The sequence below is a fragment of the Astatotilapia calliptera genome, chromosome 6 (assembly GCF_964374335.1).
Source record: "Astatotilapia calliptera chromosome 6, fAstCal68.1, whole genome shotgun sequence".
NCBI classification, from domain to species: domain Eukaryota; kingdom Metazoa; phylum Chordata; class Actinopteri; order Cichliformes; family Cichlidae; genus Astatotilapia; species Astatotilapia calliptera.
In genome coordinates, this window is record NC_137427.1 from 11183490 (window position 1) to 11205827 (window position 22338).

General features: G+C 39.9%; 2 protein-coding genes and 1 long non-coding RNA gene across 3 annotated transcripts in view; 1 reads left to right on the plus strand and 2 right to left on the minus strand.

Annotated features, from left to right (window-relative positions):
• Positions 1 to 6110, plus strand: part of LOC113023848 (complement C3-like) — a 31856-nt gene extending 25746 nt beyond the window's left edge. The window contains exons 30-43 of the mRNA XM_080302365.1: positions 807 to 892; positions 1317 to 1394; positions 1506 to 1661; positions 1947 to 2009; positions 2133 to 2214; positions 2333 to 2381; positions 2495 to 2585; positions 2677 to 2766; positions 2863 to 2965; positions 3852 to 3941; positions 4821 to 4913; positions 5003 to 5090; positions 5507 to 5647; positions 5843 to 6110. Coding sequence (XP_080158491.1) covers positions 807 to 892; positions 1317 to 1394; positions 1506 to 1661; positions 1947 to 2009; positions 2133 to 2214; positions 2333 to 2381; positions 2495 to 2585; positions 2677 to 2766; positions 2863 to 2965; positions 3852 to 3941; positions 4821 to 4913; positions 5003 to 5090; positions 5507 to 5647; positions 5843 to 5984 — 1352 coding nt within the window. The 3' untranslated portion in view covers positions 5985 to 6110. The remainder of the gene's footprint in view (positions 1 to 806; positions 893 to 1316; positions 1395 to 1505; positions 1662 to 1946; positions 2010 to 2132; positions 2215 to 2332; positions 2382 to 2494; positions 2586 to 2676; positions 2767 to 2862; positions 2966 to 3851; positions 3942 to 4820; positions 4914 to 5002; positions 5091 to 5506; positions 5648 to 5842) is intronic.
• Positions 6111 to 14614: 8504 nt separating this feature from the next.
• LOC113023851 (uncharacterized) lies at positions 14615 to 17497 on the minus strand. Its single transcript, XM_026170263.2, has 2 exons — positions 16002 to 17497; positions 14615 to 14784 (listed from the first exon to the last, which is right to left on the minus strand). The coding sequence occupies exons 1-2, from the start codon at positions 17262 to 17264 to the stop codon at positions 14755 to 14757; spliced, it is 1293 nt and encodes a 430-aa protein (XP_026026048.1). The 5' UTR covers positions 17265 to 17497; the 3' UTR covers positions 14615 to 14754.
• A 1596-nt stretch (positions 17498 to 19093) lies between these two features.
• On the minus strand, positions 19094 to 21635 carry LOC113023236 (uncharacterized). The gene is made up of 3 exons (XR_003272525.2): positions 21512 to 21635; positions 19767 to 19861; positions 19094 to 19656 (listed from the first exon to the last, which is right to left on the minus strand). It is a non-coding gene; the product is annotated as an uncharacterized LOC113023236 (long non-coding RNA).
• Between the last annotated feature and the right edge of the window lie 703 nt (positions 21636 to 22338).

A 22338-nucleotide genomic window follows, 5' to 3' on the forward strand; every position in this document is an offset into this window, starting at 1 on the left:
GCACAAGTGGAGAGGGCAGACACATGCTCCAAAACCCTTATTCAGACTTGGCCACCAAAAGAAACACTGGAGAAAAGTTAATGTTCAATGGTCAATGTGGTGAAAGTAAAAGTATATCTTTATGGAAAATTTCTGAAATTTTGTGATAAACCTGCAGAATAGAGGATAATTCAAGTGGTTCGGAGGATACAGAGATGTTAACTGGTTTTCTGGGAGATGTGGCTGATTTTAGACAGAGGTGATAGCCATTGTTCTGCCACAAATGAGGGAACTCCTCTAGCTTGAATAGAAAGCCGATCATCTGAAGACTACCACGAGGTGATTGTTTTAACTCTTGGTGTTCGGACATGAGATGCGGGAAATGGAGGAAGGACCTTCCCTTGGAACAGAAGGCGTGGTTAGAGGGACACACAGTGAACACACACACACACTGACAGAGGGAGATGAGCGAGAGAGAGTTGAGGAGAGACAGACAGAAGTGGGTGAAAAGCACTGAAGACTGGAAGACCATGACTTTTGTTATTCATGAATTTTAAAATTTACTATTTTATAAAATATCTGAAAAAATCTCATCAATTTTCTTGTGTTCCTGAAAATTTTACTTATTGAATATTATTGATTCATTTCTGACTTCTCAGTAAAATCCAGTGTGCCTACTCGAATTTGGGTATATATTTATCAATTTACTTTTATCTAATGAATACCAGTATTTTTTTTAACTTGAAAAAAGTTTTTACATTTTTTCTAAAATATTTCTGTTTTATATTATAGTAATAAAAATGTACTTGTGTGATTGTGTCTGTCAGAGCTATCTCACTGGCCTGTACCTAGAGGCCGTATTTACACTTTGGAAACCACAGCTTATGCTCTTCTTGCTCTTGTCAAGTCTCAGGTGAGCATGTCCAAATTATATCATCCATCTGTCATTCATGTGTCTCTAAAATATTATAGGTTTTGGACACAAAATCATTGAAAATTTACTTTACAGTATTTAAATACCATTGCTGACCATTCCAGAGTTACCATTTATTTAACTGTGAAATTCCAGCTCAATGAAGATAATTTCTACATTTATTTTTATGTTGTGTTATTATTGTGTGCAAATACAAATTAAAACAAATAAGACATTGCTTTGTACAGAGTCGTTATGAACTATGAAAAACATTGCATTTTCTTTCATTAGGCAAGTTTCTGGACTGGATTTGAATTATACCCAAATAAAAAGCAGATTAGAAAGCCTTCAAAGTACCTTTGAAAAATGTTTTTCCATAATTTATTTTAACACTCTACTCCTGTCCTTTGCTGTTTTAATAAAGAACTTTGAAGATGCCAGACCTGTTGTGAGATGGTTCAACGCACAACAGAAGGTGGGAGGAGGCTATGGATCAACTCAGGTAACACAAAACTTCCTGTCAATCAAGATATCATAGGCAGATATTTTATACATATTATCCCACCTTATAACCTTTGCCTTTCTTTATCTCCCCCACTTTTCTTCTCTCCAGGCTACTATAATGGTCTATCAAGCTGTAGCAGAGTACTGGATCAACGCTAACGAACCACAGTATGATCTGAATGTGGACATCAAGTTGCCAGGAAGGTCGGCACCTGAAAAGTACAATTTCAATCAGAACAACCACTATGCCACAAGAACGTCTAAGGTGAGAAGAAGCAACACAAACACAGTCACCATGTAGCACAATTTGTCAGTCTGAAAACATGTCCTCTAGCAGTAAATAAATCTCAGTACTGCTAGTGTTTCTGTCTTTTTGGCAATCCATCTCACCACTCTGCAAGCTTTTTGGTCTATTTCCTTTTCCCTGTCTAACAGACATTCAATGCAATTTAAATTCAGTCGGTGGGAGCAAAGTGAGCTTATCTCTGTTTTTTTTCTCATAATATGTACAAACACATCTTTGTGTGTTTGTACATATTAATCCCAACAGATTAACGATATAAACCAGGACATCACAGTGACTGCTAGGGGAACAGGAGAAGCAACAGTGACAGTAAGTTATCTGTTAGTTGATCATTTCAGAATCCTAGACAAGGCTTTTTAAACCTTAAAAGAACAGCATAACAAAGACTTATTTATCACACAATATAAAAACACACTTTTTCTGATGCAACAGTTGGTATCACTGTATTACGCTAAGCCCAAAGAACGGGAGAGTGACTGCCAGAATTTTACCCTCAAAGTGGATCTCGTAGAAGGTACTTTGATGTCCTTTATCTCCTCTTTTTATTTTACTTATCTCATTAAATCTGTTTGCTTCAGTTTATGGCATTTTATTTGTTTGTGCTCATTTTTTCTTTTTCCTTATTCTTTCAGAAAAATCAAATGCAGATGAAAAGATATACAAACTTAGGATAGAGGTCATGTAAGTACAATGTAAACTACACTTTAGAAATAGTTTTGGCTTAATAGGATTTTTTTGTTCCCGTCCATTTAACTCTGCTGTCATTTGAATCATTCTTATCATTCTCTCTACAGGTATAAGAACAGGGATCGTGATGCAGGCATGTCAATCTTGGATATTGGCTTACTAACTGGTTTTGCTGTTGAAACAAAAGACCTGGATTTGGTAAGAAGTTATGGTAATGTTATGTGGTTACAGTTAAAGAAAAAATAAGACCTCTTAATGTTTAAAATTTGGCCTTTTTGTGTGTCTCTAGTTGTCTAGAGGACGTGGCCGCACCATATCAAAATATGAGATGAACAAAGCCCTGTCAGAAAGAGGCTCACTCATCATTTACTTGGACAAGGTTGGAAATCACTCCAATCGTTCTTCTTATCCCCCTTTTTTCCACTTTGCCTGGGTTTTTATTTATGCTTTTCCCTGTCTATATTTCAATTCCCAGGTTTCTCACACACGACCAGAGGAAATTGCTTTTAGAATCAAACAGGAAATGCCAGTGGGCGTCTTACAACCCGCATCTGTATCTGTCTATGAATACTATGAACGTAAGTCTCATAAACATGTTACCTTTGTTATTCTTCAGGTGTTCCAATCACTTCCATGGCTACAGGTGTATAAAAAAAGCGCCTAGACATGCAAACTGCTTCTGCAAAGATTTGTGAAAGGTCATATAAAATCACAGAGTGTGGTCAGCAGATGCTGAAGCACACAGAGGTTGCTAACTTTCTGCAGAATCAATAGCTGCAGATCTCCTAACTTCATGTGGCCCTCAGATTAGCAAGCACAGAGCATAGAGAGTTTCATGGAATGTCAGGAGCTCGGCTTGGCCCCTTATTTCCAGTTAAAGAAAATCTTAATGCTTCAGCATACCAAGATATTTGGACAATTTCACCATCCCAACTTCGTGGAAACAGTTTGGGGATGGTCTCTTCCTGTTCCAACATGATTGTGCACCAATGCACAAAGTATGGTCCATAAAGATATAGATGAGCAAATTTGGTTAGGAAGAACTTTACTATCTTGCAACAGTCTTCACCCCAATAGAACAGGTTTGGGATGAATTAAAATTGGAGAGTGTAAACTAGGCCTTTTTGCTTAATATTGGTGTCTGACCTCACAAATGCACTTTGGGAAGAATGATCAAAAAATCCTATAAACACACTCCTGAACCTTGTGGAAAGCATCCCAGAAGAGTTGAAGCTGTTATTGCTGCAAAGGTTGTGCTGACATCATATTAAACCCTATGGATTAAGAATGGGATGTCAGTCAAGTTAATTTCTGTGTGAAGGGAGAAGAGCAAAATACTTTTGGCAGTGTAATGTAAATAGGCACACTATGCCATTTTATTCGATCATTTTCATATACCTTGTTATATCTACCATAACTGTCACAAAATAACAGTCAAATACTTGTTTTTTTCCCTCAATGCAGAAACACGCTGCGTGAAATTCTACCATCCAGAGAGGGAAGCTGGAAAACTACTGCAGCTCTGTAGAGATAACATATGCACATGTGCTGAAGGTAAACACAATTATATATATAATCATATAAATCTGATTAAATAAGCTTATTTTAAAACTGTAATTAAAAGGTTTTCATGTATTTTTATATTAACTTTAAATGGTACAGAAAACACCAGTAGAAGTGTTATTAAAGTAAAGGTTTTATTTTAAAAGTCAAATTTTGAGCAAAAATCAGAATCAGAATTGCGTTTATCGGCCATTTATATGCACATATACATAAGGGCTGCCACAAATGATTATTTTGATAGTCAACTAGTCACTGATTATTTTTGCGATTACTTGACTAATCAGATCAAGCGTGATGCAAGCGTGAGAAAAACTGATTCATGCAACTAGACAAAGAGCACAAGCACACAGCAAATCTACAACAGGATAGTTTGGACTAATGTCCAGACCCCAACCCATTTGAAATGCTGTAGCAAGAATATGATAGACTTACACATGGGCAAACTTAAAATTCTTGAAACAAAGTGAGACACGGATTTTAGAGAAAACAATTACTTATTACTGCTAAAGGTGATTCTGCAAGCTTTTGAATCATTGGGTATACTTTCACACTGCAGTATTCTGGCCTGTGAAAGCACATTTGTTTTTCATAACTAGCTAGGGTGCTATTAGTAACTTTAGATGTATGCACAAATCTACAATTATAAAATCTGAAAGACGCCTATTTTGGCAAATGTGATTTAAAATTTGTTTTGCAGTAAATAATCAAAGGTTTATGTTAGAGACTGTAGTCACAACACTCAGAGCAGGAATTAAATGCTTACTGATATATTTGTTGTGTAGTTGACCTTCATATACCTGCAGTCACCTATCAACACACATGTATACATCAGCTTTGCATTTTTACCCTGTCCGTATTGTGTACTTACAGAGAACTGCAGTATGCAGAAGAAGGAAAAAATCCCCAATGATGACCGCCAAGCTAAGATTTGTGAAAGTACAGAGACCAGCAAAGTAGACTTTGGTAAACAAACATAAATGGGTTACATTTAGTTTTATTTAATAGGATATAGTAATGCAAAAAGCTAAAAACTATACTTTGGCTGCCCACAGCTTACAAAGTACTGGTTGAAGAGATTGTAGAAGAGTTATCCACAGACAGTCACAAAGTCAAAGTGCTGCACCCCATCAAAGAAGGCAAGTACCTACGTCCTTTAAACGTCTATTTTAAGAGAAATTACTAGTTGTTGTTTTTTGTGGCATTAAGATAGCAGTGATGGTTATTTTCTATTATAGCCACAAAAAAATAGGCAATTTGAAGGACAAATCGAGCATTTTATAAAACTGCTGCATGCTTTTGTACTAAGAGGTACATTTAGTGGTTGACACCATTTACTATCAGTAAGTCAGTGTGGCTTGTCTTGCTGATACCCATTTTCTAATTTAACATTTAATACTCAGCACAAGCATATTGCCAAAACACTTATATTACACATAAGACACTATTATGACGATACAACTAGGAATGTATATGGACACAGCAGCACTGTGTTTGAGCAACACATTCAGTCATTCATAAATCACTGCTCTCAACTGTCATATCTTAATTACAGGGAGTCTTGATGTTGGTCCACTGAATAAACAGCGCATATTTCTCAGTTATCAACACTGCAGAGAAGCTTTAAGTCTGGAACAAGGAAAAACCTACCTTCTCATGGGCTCAGATAAAGATATTCACCGAGATGACAAAAAGAATACGTAAGTATATTGTTTGTCTGGCTGTGCTTGTGTGTGGTGTATATTTAAACTAATCTCAGAGTTCTATTCATTAATCATACCTTCAGTGAATAAATGTAATTAACTTGAACTGTGTATATTTATCACAGTTGTTTTATTCTGTATTTTGCTGATTGGTCACACAAACACCATTTTTCTTTCAATTGTTCTTTTCAGATTCGAGTACGTAATTGGTGAGAGAACCTGGGTTGAGTATTGGCCTACAGCAGAAGAGTGTCAGACTGACAAATACCGGGATACCTGCTTGGGCTTGGAGGAGATGGTCAATCAGTACTCACTCTTTAGATGCATCGGCTAGTAAAACAAAACAAAAAAAATCTAATTTTGTTATTCTGCTGTTTTTACAATTTTCTGTAAAACAGAAACCAATATAACATAAGGGTTTCACCATTTCACTGCAGTGATTAAAATGTATTCAAATGGGGTACTGGCTCTTAGTGTCTTTTGTTAAGTTTATGGTGGTTGAAAAATTTCTCGCATTTCTAATACATTTGAAATGTAACAAGCACAACGAAGAATAAAACTTTTGAAATAATAATAGTAATTTTAAATGCTGCGTAAGTAATTGTAAATTGTGTATCACTTTTTAACACCTTATATTTTAGAAATAGAAATAATTACACTGTAGTTACAGTTAAAGAGTGAATAAGTAATTCTAAGTAGTACCTAAATTCTGAATATTTTTAACAAAAAGGGGACACAAATTATGCTGGATGTAATTTTGTAATTTTAGGCTGTAAGCATAATTCTTTTGGTAATTTTGTGGAAAAACAAACAGTATTTATCCATATTACATTTTAAGAACACTGTATTTAGGGTGGCTGTAACTCAGGATGTTGAGCAGGACATCCACTAAGTGGAGGTTTGTTGGTTGTCTCCAATGCATCCATCAGAGTATGAATATGTGTGGATGTTTAATAGAATGGGTGTGAATGACTGAATGAGTCATGCTGTTTGAAGCACTGGCAGTATTCAGATTCATTTTCAGTAAATTTACTTTTTTGGGCCATATTAGTGGTCGACACCCCACTGTGATAAGGCAAGCAGAAATTATAGCCACAAACAAAAACATCATATGCCCTCTACGAAGTGTGCAGTGGTGGTCCTAGCCTGTTTGGCGCCCTGGGCAAACACTCCCTCTGGCGCCCCCCCTCCCCCCCCGCCAACACACACACACACACACACACAATCAATCAATCAAAGCTTTATTCGTCACATGCAGGTTGCCCTGCAGTGAAATGGGACCCCCCCCCCCCGACCTTACACATACAGTGGGGCAAAAAAGTATTTAGTCAGCCACCGATTGTGCAAGTTCCCCCACTTAAAATGATGACAGAGGTCAGTAATTTGCACCAGAGGTACACTTCAACTGTGAGAGACAGAATGTGAAAAAAAAATCCATGAATCCACATGGTAGGATTTGTAAAGAATTTATTCGTAAATTAGGGTGGAAAATAAGTATTTGGTCACCTCAAACAAGGAAAATCTCTGGCTCTCACAGACCTGTAACGTCTTCTGTAAGAAGCTTTTCTGTCCCCCACTCGTTACCTGTATGAATGGCACCTGTTTGAACCCATCATCTGTATAAAAGACACCTGTCCACAGCCTCAAACAGTCAGACTCCAAACTCCGCCATGGCCAAGACCAAAGAGCTTTCGAAGGACACCAGGAAAAGTATTGTAGACCTGCACCAGACTGGGAAGAGTGAATCTACAATAGGCAAGCAGCTTGGTGTGAAAAAAATCAACTGTGGGAGCAATCATCAGAAAATGGAAGACATACAAGACCACTGATAATCTCCCTCGATCTGGGGCTCCACGCAAGATCTCATCCCGTGGGGTCAAAATGATCATGAGAACGGTGAGCAAAGATCCCAGAACCACACGGGGGGACCTGGTGAATGACCTGCAGAGAGCTGGGACCAAAGTAACAAAGGTCACCATCACTAACACACTACAACGGCAGGGAATCAAATCCCGCAGTGCCAGACGTGTTCCGCTGCTGAAGCCAGTGCATGTCCAGGCCCGTCTGAAGTTTGCCAGAGAGCACATGGATGATACAGCAGAGGATTGGGAGAATGTCATGTGGTCAGATGAAACCAAAGTAGAACTTTTTGGTATAAACTCAACTCGTCGTGTTTGGAGGAAGAAGAATACTGAGTTGCATCCCAAGAACACCATACCTACTATGAAGCATGGGGGTGGAAACATCATGCTATGGGGCTGTTTTTCTGCCAAGGGGACAGGACGACTGATCCGTGTTAAGGACAGAATGAATGGGGCCATGTATCGTGAGATTTTGAGACAAAACCTCCTTCCATCAGTGAGAACTTTGAAGATGAAACGAGGCTGGGTCTTCCAACATGACAATGATCCAAAACACATCGCCTGGGCAACAAAGGAGTGGCTCTGTAAGAAGCATTTGAAAGTCCTGGAGTGGCCTAGCCAGTCTCCAGACCTCAACCCCATAGAAAATCTGTGGCGGGAGTTGAAAGTCCGTGTTGCTCGGCGACAGCCCCAAAACATCACTGCTCTCGAGAAGATCTGCATGGAGGAATGGGCCAAAATACCAGCTACTGTGTGTGCAAACCTGGTAAAGACCTATAGTAAACGTTTGACCTCTGTTATTGCCAACAAAGGTTATGTTACAAAGTATTGAGTTGTATTTTTGTTATTGACCAAATACTTATTTTCCACCCTGATTTACGAATAAATTCTTTACAAATCCTACCATGTGGATTCATGGATTTTTTTTCCACATTCTGTCTCTCACAGTTGAAGTGTACCTCTGGTGCAAATTACTGACCTCTGTCATCATTTTAAGTGGGGGAACTTGCACAATCGGTGGCTGACTAAATACTTTTTTGCCCCACTGTATAGCACAAACATTACATGGGGATACAGGTCGGAGATTGGTAGAATCAGAGAAAAAAACATTGAAATGTACACTACATTGGGGAAAGTACAAGAGGAAAAAAAGAGACCCCTACTCATGCTGTGCTTCCATGGTAGGACAGCATGAGAACAGGAAACAAAAAAAACTCCTTTGCACAAAATAGCACATAAATGTCCACAGCACAACATTGTGAAGACATGACAAGCCACAGGGGTGGGTGGGGGGTGAGGAGTAATCCGAAGCGAACACAGCAGCCACCCTGCACAGCGCTACCATTCCAGCGCGGCACACAGACCCGCCGTGTTCCCTCGCAGGAAACAAGCATCGAAGGCGTTGGAAAGGGAGGGGGATGAGTGAGTGCCTATCAGTGTAAGTGTATGTGTGCGTGTCCATAGTTCAGCTGAGACAGTGTCCTTCGGCCTATCAGGCTAAGTAAACAGTCCTCCAGCCAATCCAGGTGTCCTTGCATGGGATGGGAAGAATAGCCGTAACACAGTCGTTATCAGGGAGTGATTGTTCGGCTCCAGCCTTGGGCCTGCAGCTGGCGCGTTATGGGGGTCCGCAATGTTCATGTTGATTTTGTTAATTTCCATGCGAGCAGCCCAGGAGAATTTTCAGGCTGCTCTTTAACACTCCGACACTGGCCTCTCGATCTCCCGTTGGAGAGTCGCGAGCCTCCCCATGATGGTATCAAACTTCTGTTCCATGGTGTTATCGTTCTTTTGATTCTGAGACCTCACAACTGCAGTGATCCGTTCCGCGATGTTTTCCAACTGTCGCTCAAGGGTCTCATTTTGAGCAGGCCTCTCTCTGATGTTTCCCCTCATACGCTCAATGGTGTTGTTTTGAGCCTTCACAGCAGCTGCAAGCGTCTCCAAGGTGTTGACCATATTACGTTCGTTGTGAGAGGTTGCGCCTCGTTCCATTTCGATTCCAGCGGGCAGCCTTGGGGGGGTTTGAACAGCCGGTTCCGCTCTCTTATTTCTCCGATAAACCAGGGCTAAGCCAACTCCGATCAGCATGAACCCTGTTATCATGGTTCCGAATAGATAGATATCTTCAGCGTCCTCGATCGACAGTCCCGTCAGGCACATGATCCTCCAGTTCTGCCACCCGTCCATCGTGTATCCGGCAGGGAAAGTCCCTCCAGGGCACTCAGGCTCTCCCGAGCCCAGATTTCTCGTTGAGAAAAGGGTGTCAATAGCATTCAGAGACCAGTTGATCAAATCCATAGTTCTCTTTTAGGTTTTAGAGAACGACAGTGGGAGGTAGGGCTGGGCCATATTATACCGTTCACGGTAATACCGGTATAATGTTAGGCAACGATAGGAAAATGAAATATCGCGATAGAATGGGAGTAAAACGCGCATGCGCAGTGCCTTTGTTTTCATACGCACATGGCCGATTGTTGAGTGAAACAGATGAACCAGAATTGGTTTGTAAAAATGGTGCAACTTCCGTGATGTGGAACTGGTTTGGTGTTTGTCCGTCAGATACACAACAAAGCACATTTTTTTGCAGAACATGCAAGCAGCCGTTGTTATTGTCGTATTTGTCGGACTAAGATGCTCTTAAATCTGGGAGTAATCTGGGTCCTAAACTCCTTATGTTTCAGGTCAAACAACACTGCAGTATCACTTAGAGTTAAAAACTGTCTAAATTCTTTCATCTTTAATAAAACGATCAGCATTGCTGCTTTACCAGGTGTAACTATAAAGTTTAACTTCCAGGCATCCATGAAAACAAAAGTTATTACATTTAACGGAGTTAGAAGTTAGCAGGAAGCTAGCGGAAGTTAGCTCGCTAGTTTCGCTAGTTACCTAAGCATGATATTGCATGTTCTGACTGAGAGATTTCTGAAAAAAATCAAACGTACAGCTCTGCTATCACTTCCAACATAAATGAAGACAGGAAACTAAACAGCAGTGACGTTTGTAGGGTTACTGAAGTTGGGCTAGCTGGTATATAATGATGTGCTACGTGATCGCTAGCGACACAGCTATGTTAGCATAACATAAACAGTGAAGCTGGAGGACGAACACTAACACTTTTCCACTTATAAAAGTTAACGTGAAGGTTCTTCATGGTTAGAGACAAATGCAATCGCATGGCAGGATGCTGTAAACGGACCAAACTTCAGTCAGGAGAACAACTGAGATAATCCATCCACAATACGAGGTTAGTCATTAATATACTGCAACAACATGGGAATAGAGCAGCTGCGAGAGAATTCAACATTAATGAATCAATGGTACAGAAGTGGAGGAAGCAAGAAGAATGAGTTTAATAAAGTTTGATTTCTGACTGCTTTGTTTCGCTTAATGTGCCTTATAATCCCGTGCACCTTATGGTCCGAAAAATGCGTACTGCAAAGCACCTCTTTTTAACTTCAGTGGATATTATACATGGTTATGCTCAGGATATGTCAGCCCATTTCTACTGGAAATGCCTTTTGGTTAAACTTTCAGCAAGGAATTTGCATTTGCACTGTTACATTTTTATAAAGCTTTAATGTACATAAAAACCAGCTTCTTGTTTAAGTGAAAATAAATGGAAGGTTGTCTTTTTGCGCTAGTAATGTTGTGGAGTTGTATTTTGTCTCGCATCAATTATATCGTCGGTTATATCGTTATCGCAAATTTTCAAATATATATCGTGATAAATATTTTTGGCCATATCGCCCTGCTCTAGTGGGAGGACAGACATTTGTTTAGAACTCTTAAAGATGTCGAAGAAGCAAGCTCCTTTAAGCAATTACTGTGATGTTTCTCCACCTCCAAAGAAATGTCAGAAGGAGTCCGAACCACAAAAGAAGCGTATTCTCGGAAAAGTAGTTGCAGGAGGTGAGCTGGTGTTAAGCTTGAAGAGTTTTCTTCTTCTTCGGCCATGTTCTCTTAATAATACACTCACTTGGTTGATTACTTTGCCCGTTTCTTTTATTGTTAGCAACACAGGAAGGGAATGAAATACATCATTGCTTCAGCAGTTCGCGCTTCGGAACAACAGGAACAGGAAGTGAAGTAATCTATAATCACTAGAGATGGACCGATCCGATATTACGTATCGGTATCGGTCCGATACTGACCTAAATGACTGGATCGGATATCGGAGAAAAATAAAAAATGTAATCCGATCCATTAAATATCACGAAAGCACCTCACAAAACTTGCAACACGCCGTAACTCACCTCAGAACGTTAGCAGTCGGAGCAGTATGCATCACGTGATAGAGCGGCTGTGGCATGGGGACCTGTGGTCTGGATAGCATTTGGAGCTTCGCTAGCAACCTGGCATTTCATCTCCGACAAAGTTATCCCCGAGAGAAGTAAAGCAAGTGTGTAAGTCCATCTCTGAATGTTTGTAAAGCATTCCTGCGTTAAGCTTAACGAGCGACTGCCTCTCGCTCTCCGGCTGCTACTTCAATCGTGAAACTGCTTAATGATCAGCTGATCGGCTTTTCTGTCGCGAGTCCGTGTCTCTAGTTTGTTTTTGGCCCACTTTGCACCAGAAAGAGGAAACCAGCGGCTGAACAACAGCAGCACGTTTAAGCTTGATCAGCTGTTGTTAGAATTTATTTAATATTACTTTCTACTCGAGGATCTTGTTCTACGTAGCTGACGCTGGTAACTGTGCAGGGGCGGATCTAGCAAAGTTTAGCCAGGGGGGCCGATAGGGCATTAACAGGGAAAAGGGGGCACAAAGACATACTTTTCTTTCTTATTCTCATTTAAAATGTCTAGCTTTTAATAAATAATTATCTGACACACAAAGTTTTAATTTGATGTAAAATGAATAGAAGTCAATTACTGTATATAGTAACTATTAAGTCTAATATATATACCCTAGTAAGCTATAGTACTTTTTCCTTTGTGAAGGTACCATCTGTGCAGTCTGCAATTTTGTTGAAGAAAGATGTTGAATCTATTTAATATTTCTTGAAAAATAATTGATTTCTGTTCATTTTTTTTCACACTGCATCAAATTAAGGTTGATTACGTCGATTAAGCATCATGAGGTGGCGCGTGAGGGGTGGTTCCCTATTTTTTATTTATTTATTTTTGTTGTTGCTGGGAGTTGGAACCCTATTAGTTAGGTTGCTTAATATTTACGCTAAGTACTCTTTAAAATACCAGAATAGGGAGGATGGTGTAGGTCTAAGTTTATTAGATTGATCAGTATTGCTGAACTATGAAATATTTTTTTTGTATACAGGTATAACAGAATAGCTTTAGTGTAGTTGTTGTTTTAAACTTGAGTATGAACTTGCAGACTTGCAAAATGCAGCAAGATATTTTAAAAAACAGTTTTGTTGATTAAAAAACACTATATCGGATTCATATCGGTATCGGCAGATATCCAAATTTATGATATCGGTATCGGTATCGGACATAAAAAAGTGGTATCGTGCCATCTCTAATAATCACCAAAATAAAATCCTTTTCAAAATAAAATGACAATCAGAAAACGTCTTTCACAACATAAAATAAATAAATATATTTACTCTTGAGAACACAAATCTAACAGCTGGCTTCAAAAAAATGATGAACGCACAGAGATGTGGTGCGGAATGTGCCGTGAAAATTTAATAAATCTAAAAATCTAACACCCCCCCTTGTTCTCATGCTGTTAACCCATAGCATCTTATGCATTTCCAAAGAACCATTTTTGAAACTTTCTGAGTCTCACTCTTGTAACTGGTTTTGTTGTATGTCTGCAGCCATTTCTTCTGATGGACAGTGTTCAATGCAGATTTTCCTTTCATTTACCGCTTCACGAATGAAGTGATATTTCACATCAATATGCTTTGACCTCTGTCTGTTCACTGGGTTTTTACTCAACACAATGGCCCCTTGGTTGTCCCCAAACAGTTTAGTACATGTGTACCTTTTTCTGTCCATGCCGTTTAACAGTTGGGTTAAGTACATGCTTTCCTGAGTAGTGGTTGCAAGACCAATGTATTCAGCTTCACATGTTGAGAGTGCCACTGTAGGCTGTTTCTTTGTTTTCCAAGATATTACTGGTCCCTCTTTAGTAAGTGCAAAACAGTAGCCTGTTGTACTGCGTCTGTCTTTTACAGAGGATGCCCAGTCAGAGTCACTGTAAGCAATTAGATCTAGATCCTCACTGCTTTTCTTAAAGATCAGTTCGAAGTCGTTTGTGCCTTTTAGGTATCTGAGGACTTGTTTTGCCGTTACTAAGTCCTCTCTCGTGGGTTGAGCAAGTGTTTGAGATAGTCTGCTAACAACCCAGCTTATATCTGGTCTCGTACACGTCATGGCATATATCAAACTGCCCACTATTTCTCTGTACTCTCTTGAGTTAACAGTCTCATTTGCATCATTTCCTCCACATGTAGTAGTGTCCGTTTTTAGTTCACACGGTGTGGATCTGGGTTTGCATTCAGACATCCCAAAGCGTTCCAACATTCTTTGAATGTACCTCTTCTGATTCATCCTGATTTCACTCTCTTTTTGTATAAACTGTATCCCAAGAAAACTGGATATTTTCCCCAGGTCTTTCATGTTAAACTTTGACCTCATTGTTTCTTTGAATGTGTTTAACAAGTTAGTATTGCTAGCCGCAATGATCAAGTCATCTACCCAGATGATAACCAGTAGAGTTTCGTGTCCAATGTCCTTTCTGTATACACAGTGATCAGAAAGGTTTCTTTCAAAGTCATTTTGTTCAAGGTAGTCATTCAAGAGTTTGTACCAGTTTCTACCTGATTGTTTTAACCCGTAAAGGGATTTCTTTAATTTGTACACCAAGTTTTCTCCTGACTCTGTTTGCTCAAAACCTTCTGGTTGTTCCATGTATATTTCTTCCTCAATGGGAGCATGCAAATATGCAGTTTTAACATCCATTTGGTGGATAATAAGATCATTCTGGACTGCTATTTGCATTAGGGTTTGCACAGATGTCATGTTTGCTGTTGGTGCAAATGTCTCTTGGTAATCTATTCCTTGTGTCTGGTTGTAACCTTTTGCTACAAACCTGGCTTTGAATATTTGTCCTTGTTCATTTTCTTTGAGGGTGTAGACCCATTTTCCTCCAATGGTATTTCTACCAGTAGGTAAAGTAGTCAGTTCGAATGTGTCATTCTCTTTCAGAGAGTTGATTTCTTCTGTCATTGCCTGTTTCCACCTTGGTGCCTCTGGTGACATCAGCGCCTCTTTATAGGTTTGGGGGATTCCACAGGTTGCTCTGTAACAATAATCAACACTTACAGAGGTTACATTTGCTAAATCTTTGCAGTTAGATGTGTAATCCTCTAGATATTTCGGAGGTTTCCTTTCTCTGTTAGGATAGCGCTCAGTTTGGTTTTGCTCATCACCCTCATTTCTTTCTATGTCAGGGTTTGGTTCATTTGTGTTGGTTTCCTCTTCTCTAGGAGGTCTGTTTTCTGCTGCATTTTCATTTTGTTGTCCTGTACTTTCTTTTGAGGGTACTACATACTCATAAGTCTGAATTTCTGAGTCATATTCATCAGTCTGTGTTTGTTGTTCAACAGTGTTCTTCTTGATAAATCTCACAAGCCTGTGTTTTGACACTTTTCCTGTGCGAGGGTTATAGACCAGGTATGCTGGGCTATTTTTACTATAACCCACAAATATTCCTTTTTCACATCTGGGATCAAGTTTCTTGTGGTTATGTGTGTATGCATAACAGTCTGATCCAAATATCCACAGTTTTGAGAGATCTGGTCTTTTCCCTGTTAACATTTGATATGGTGTACTTTTAGTCCTGTTACTGTAGCATCTGTTGCGGGTGTGAGCTGCATTTTGAATGGCGTAAGGCCATAATTCTTTTGGCAGCTCTTTTTCTAGTAAGAGACACCTCCCCATTTCAAAGAGAGTTCTCCATTGCCTCTCAGCTGTGCCATTTTGATGAGGAGAATATGGTGCAGATGTTTCATGCTTTATGCCTTTTTCCCTTAAAAGAGACTGAAAGGAACTGCTTGTGAACTCTGTGCCATTGTCTGATCTAATGCACTTAACACTGCCGTATGGTGCACAGTCAGTTAGAAACTTTGCTGTGGCCTCTGTCGTGTCACTTTTCTGTTTTAGGAAGTAAACTGGCACTGCCCCTGAAAAATCATCGGTAAATACTATAGCGTATTTATGACCACTTTGGCCACTTGGTTCAATAGGGCCGGCTAGGTCAGTGTGTACCAACTGTAATGGTTCACTCGCTTTTGGGTCACTTTGTCTGTTTCTGTTGTTAGTGAATTTCCCTTCTGTGCACACATTACAACCTAGCATCCCCCTGCCTGTGATTTTCATGCCATCTACAACATCAGGTAGTTTTAACACATCGCTAACATTACAATGTCCTAAAATTTCGTGCCATGTTTTTACATCACAAGCCAGATTAACAGTATCACAGGACATTATGTCATTGAGTGATGTTTCAATGTTTACCGTTTTCAAATAGTAGAGTCTGTTGTATTCTTCGATGGGGAAGACTGTCCCATCTTTGTTCACTAGTTCGTTCTGTCCCTTCTTGAAGATCACCTGTGCTCCATAGTTTGTAGCTGCCTTTACTGAAAATATGCTCTGAGGGTAGGATGGGATGAACAGAGCATCTCTCAGTGTGATGGTGGTACAGTGTCCTTGTGTGTCTCGTAGAGAGACGTTCGTGTCTCCCCTCTTGAGTGCGACATTGTTTGTCCTGGATCCATCAGCGAGCTCCATGTAGTGTTCCCCAGGATCAAAGGTCTCGTCGAACTTTATGAACTTATTCTTCTCCGTAATGATGTGTGAAGTCGCACCACAGTCCACCATTAGTCCTTCTCTCATTATGTCAGTAGTCAGTGGTCTTTGACTGACTTTAAATACAAAAGTCTGCTCTTCTTTCTTGCCCTCTAGTTTTACTACAGTTAGTTTTGCGTCATCTCTGTACTTGGTTTTTCTTCTACATGTCTCATCAGTGTGTGTCGAGCTTCTATGGTAGTTACACCACTTAGGTGTTCCCTTTTGGCGACAATCTTTTACAAAATGTCCTTTGTTTCCACATCCATGACAGGTGATTGATGTTAAATCAACCTTCATCACATTATCCACTTTTACTTTGTTGTCAAATTTTTCTGTTTCCTCGTAACTTCGTAGGTTGCTTTTGAACTGTGTGAATGTTAAATCTTCACTGCTTTGAGTTGTGTGGATAGCAAATGGCTTGTAAGTTTCAGGAAGCCCCTTTAAGATCATGGCGATAATAAGTCCATCACTGATGACTTCTTTTGCATTTCTTAGAGAGGTCACTGCTTTTTCAGCTCGGATAATATAATCTGTCACTGTCTCATCTGGTTTCTTCTGTAAAGACGTCAGCTCTGTGTACAGTGCGATGATTCTGGGCTTGCCTTTACTATCGTAGTGGTCACGTAGTATTTTTAAAGCTTTTCTTCCGTCGTCAGCCGCATCTCTCATTACCAGTGACAGACTTTTATCATCGAGAAACTGTATCAGTTCAGCGTAGCATTCAGCATTCTTCTCTGCATCTGGGTTAGTGACTGATAATATAGTGTCCTTTAGGCCAATGATCCGCATGTGGCCGAGAAACTTCGCCTCCCAAAGTTCGTAACTGTTTTCGTCTCTGTTGAACACTAACCTCTGCCATCTTCCTCCTGTTGTGTCACACCTGGGCCCATAACCTGTTGAGCTTGAAGAGTTTTCTTCTTCTTCGGCCATGTTCTCTTAATAATACACTCACTTGGTTGATTACTTTGCCCGTTTCTTTTATTGTTAGCAACACAGGAAGGGAATGAGATACATCATTGCTTCAGCAGTTCGCGCTTCGGAACAACAGGAACAGGAAGTGAAGTAATCTATAATCACCAAAATAAAACCCTTTTCAAAATAAAATGACAATCAGAAAACGTCTTTCACAACATAAAATAAATAAATATATTTACTCTTGAGAACACAAATCTAACAGCTGGCTTCAAAAAAATGATGAACGCACAGAGATGTGGTGCGGAATGTGCCGTGAAAATTTAATAAATGACAAATTAAAAAGGCATGAACATTTTTTTTGTATCAAAAAAATATCGAACCGTGACACCAAAGTACCGAACCGAACCGTGAATTTTCTGTATGGTTGCACCCCTAGACACTAGCACTGTTTTACGTTCCGATCATAATTCTCAGTGCTTTAAGTTTAATATTCTGCATGTAAACTACAAATCCTTATTGTTATAAACTGAATGATTTTAAAGCATAGAATAAACTCACATGATGACTGTCTCAAATGTCCAGTTTTAACTGTATTCTGAAACCAAGTTAAAATGTTCGCTACTAGCAATTTTCTGTGGTCGATAAGATACATAATGATTAATGAATATTTATCCAGTTTTGTCCAGTTTATTTGTATAAAGCAAGTCAAGGTACAACAGTCTTTCAAATGCTGGTAAATTACCACACACTAAGTTTGCACAGAGGTGAATTACAACACACACAGCAAACATTGCTCAGAACAAGGATGAAATGTTTTGTTTATCCAGTGCAAGGACATTTTACAAACAAACTGGAAAGAACTAAACAAAGTATAGCAGTTCCACTGTTGAAGATCAGCTGTGCCCATTTGTTGCACATTGTGGGTATGGAGAAGTTGAGGCTCTTGCAGGCTACCCACAATTTCCCCAAACTGAGCGATTATACATCTTGCTTCCATATTTGTATCTTGTGTCACTAAAAATGCATTTTATTTTAATTTTATACATTAATGACCTGCAGAATCTCCTTATCATATTAAGTGATTCATAATTGTCACTTTATGCTTTCTCCATCTTGAAAGTGATTACATCCTTTAGGTTCATTTTCTGCAGGCAGGTATCTGACAGAACAGGCAGATTTAGAATATAACATGCAGCGTTCTATAGATGGACACATAAAGAAATGAAAAATTACATGTATGTGCTAACTTTCTAAACACTGTTACATTAATGATTAAGTAGATAAAACATTTATGTCAGCCTTGGCTCATAGTTCATTTAAAGACAAGAACTTTGTGTGTGTGTTTCAGGTACTGCACTCTCAAAGACTGAATGAACCAGCATTGCAGCCATGGGTCATTGTGAGCATCACAGGGAAGGTTGAAGCCACCCACTCCAGCTGTAAGGCCGGAGTCACGGAGACCTGCACCCACGTCACTGCTCTTCTGTTTAATGTAGAAGCAACAGTGTTGATCTGTGGCACAAGGACTGTTACAGGTGAACCTGCATACTGGGTTTTGCTGGGTAATGTGACCAAGATACAGTCAGAGGTTGGCCATAAGATAGACTTCTCCTCTTCAGCTGCCCAAAAAAGGCTCTTGATCAAAACATAAACAGACCATCTGTAGTGACAGGTAAAAGGAGCCGTCCTCAAAAAAGAAAAATCCCACCTGCTACTGTGGAGGAGTTGTCACTGCTATAATGCCATCATGTTTTATCTAGGGGTCTAGATTTATGCCTATAGTGCACTGCCATGCCATTTACTGAATGAGTATCACTGTTCAAAAATTGAATAAAGAAACAAACTAATTTTTGCCTTTTTTTTATTAAAACCACTTTATAGAACATCACATCAGTTACAATGTAGAATCCATGTCACTGGAGCATTTTGATTCAATAAACAGTAAAAAGGTGAGCTGTGAAGACCAAGGACAAGTGCAGTTCACAGGTTTTCTATCCAAGGAATCCCAGAAGATTGCATGGTGTCATTGCCCAGCAGTTGTTCGCAGGACATATGGACTCAACCTCAACAATCCCTCACACTGAGCAGCATGAAGTGACAGTGCAGAGGAAAAACTCCCCTTTAACAAGAAGAAACCTCCAGCAGAACCAGAACCCGGTTCAGTACCAGCAGCCATCTGGGTTTGGAGGAGAGAGACAGAGACACAGAACTACCAAAAGTATATTTTTTTATGTGATTGACTGTTGTTGTAATTCAAGCCCTGAGTGTAGAGCAGGTAAGATATAAAGTTGCATCCTAAATTCCATGCTCATGCAGAGTGTTTAGTTTATGACTTTTTCACCTGGTCATTTCTTGATGAACAGATGGTCTTTTAGGGTTGACCAAGCTGGTACCTTGACTCTGTTCTCTGCAAGATGTTGCAAAAAACAAAATCATATGGAGACAATATTGGACACAAAAAATATATAACAATTTAGTTAAATGTAGCATTAACTCATAAGTCTTGCTAAAGTAAACCTTGTATTCTGATTCATCACAGCAGCAGTTCAGTTGGATGATGTCAGCAACTGCAGCAAGTGTCTTGCTGACTGAATAATTTCATCTTGCATAATCTGAAACAAACACATAAAGACAGAAACAATTTATAAATTAACGTTCGATAAAATCTAAGAATTAATCATTTATTAGATACCAATATGAATATGTCTACCATAAAACTTGTGTGGAGCGAAGTTACATTCAATCAAGATGGTCTGGCATGCTACAACTTTATAGTATTCTGGCTACAAGTATACATACCCATCTTGTACATGTTTTTTAACATTAATATTGTTATTATCCTACCCAATTATGTGTTTCTTTTAATCAGAGTATGCTGTTTTAATGACTTTACAATATCATTTACATTGTGTTCCTTACATTTTCCCTAATTGTATGTTATATTAATCCTATATTTCCATCCATCCATCTTCATCCGCTTTATCCGAGGCCGGGTCGCGGGGGCAGCAGCCTAAGCAAAGAGGCCCAGACCTCCCTCTCCCCAGCCACCTCCTCCAGCTTATCTGGGGGAATGCCAAGGCGTTCCCAGGCCAGCCGAGAGATATAATCTCTCCAGCGTGTCCTGGGTCTGCCCCGGGGCCTCCTCCCGGTGGGACATGCCTGGAACACCTCACCCAGGAGGCGCCCAGGAGGCATCCTTGTCAGATGCCCGAACCACCTCAGCTGGCTCCTTTCGATGTGGAGCAGCAGCTGCTCTACTCTGAGCCCCTCCCGGATGGCCGACCTTCTCACCCTATCTCTAAGGGAGAGGCCAGCCACCCTTCGGAGGAAGCTCATTTCTGCCGCTTGTATCCGCGATCTCGTTCTTTCGGTCACTACCCACAGCTCGTGGCCATAGGTGAGGGTAGGGACGTAGATCGACCGGTAAATTGAGAGCTTCGCTTTTACACTCAGCTCCCTCTTCACCACGACGGACCGGTGCAGCGTCCGCATTACTGCAGCTGCAGCCCCAATCCGTCTGTCGATCTCCGGCTCCCTTCTCCCATCACTCGCGAACAAGACCCCGAGATACTTGAACTCCTCCACTTGGGGCAGGAACTCATCCCCGACTCATCCTATATTTCCGTTTTTATATTTCTAATGTTTGCCTTGTTTTCTTCACTGTCTGGTCTGCCTCTGTCTTGCCTGTATGGATGCATTTACACCGAAATGTCCCCAACAAAGGATGTTTTAATTCACCACTATTCCAGTGAAACACGAGTCTCCCATCTTCCTGCTACCAGTCTGGAGTTTTTGTTCACCAAAGCACACACCAACTTCATACTGACGGACAGATCACTGCCCTTTTGCCGCCTTGTCTGACCGTGTTTTGTGGCTGTGGTTCACTTCACCTCACTCTTCCCCATTCTTGTCATTAAATCAGGCTGTTCTGCAACCATGGCAGCCATTCACTCTATGGCTTTATTCATGGTGTATTTTACCCCTTCACCAAAGGCCGTTCTCGTTTCCAACATTATATTTGCAGTGTTCGTCTATCTATCAATATCTGCGGAGTATTTTTTTAACGAGTATCCTATTTTCTAAAGCACAGCATGTAAAGGGTAGCTCGGTTAGCAGGATGCTAGCATGTAGCGCTTAGTGAGACACGCCTCAGACGAGTTGAGCAAAGACCCCGTCTGTGTACTTTATACATGAGCAACGGATTTAAATAAAATTAAGGTTTCAAAAGACAAACTTGAAGATAAAAAAATATATATACTCACCGGAGAGCCGCCAGGGTTTGCCGCTGCCATCTTGGCGCTCCTAAATTCAAAACTGCCTCTGCAGTCAGGCAGGGGAGGCGTGGAAATTGTCTTTGAGTTAGTCAAACGTTTTCCTTAGTTCGAGTAGATGATAAAAAAAAAAATAATAATAAATGGGATTTTAAGTAGGACTAGGCGTTCTGTAATGATCTCTATTTAGGAGAAAAACTTAATCACTCACCTTTAAACAGCTCTCTTTTAGGAGACACACTGCTGGCTAACGGTGTCATGTGATCAAACAGCGTAATTTAATTGGCTGAGAGCCACTCGACTCGATCTGGTGCTGATTGCTCTGGCTTGGGTCATTAAAGTTCATCACTTTTGCAGTTGAATTTTTACAGGTGAATTTTTGCAGGTGAATTTTTTTCAGGTGAATTTTTGCAGGTGAATTTTTTTCAGGTGAATTTTTTTCAGGTGAATTTTTGCAGGTGAATTTTTTTCTATTGTTGCACTACCTGCTCTATACACGCAGTGTCGAGCAAAGGTGGAGACGGAATTTCAAGCAGTACAACAAAACGTGAGACATTTGTTGTTTTTATGTTTATTTATTGTTTTTATGTTCAGTCTCAACTGTTACGAAGTTGATGTGCAGTTAATAAGTGCAATAAATATTTATACTGGAAAAGAAAATCGTGAGAGAATCGTGATCTCAATTCTAAGCAAAAAATCGTGATTCTCATTTTGTGCAAAATCGTGCAGCCCTAATCTATGATTAAAAACATATATGACACTTGTGAGACTTCATCAGAGCTGTACGCATCACAACAGATGTCTTTGTGTCAAAGTAA

Excerpts from the sequence above, each read along its gene's own strand:
- LOC113023851 (XM_026170263.2), bottom strand. The coding sequence starts at position 17,264 with ATGGCCGAAGAAGAAGAAAACTCTTCAAGCTCAACAGGTTATGGGCCC. Across the intron at positions 14,785-16,001 it reads GACTCTACTATTTGAAAACG|AGCAACCTGTGGAATCCCCC; the intron begins GTAAACATTGAA and ends TTATTGTTACAG.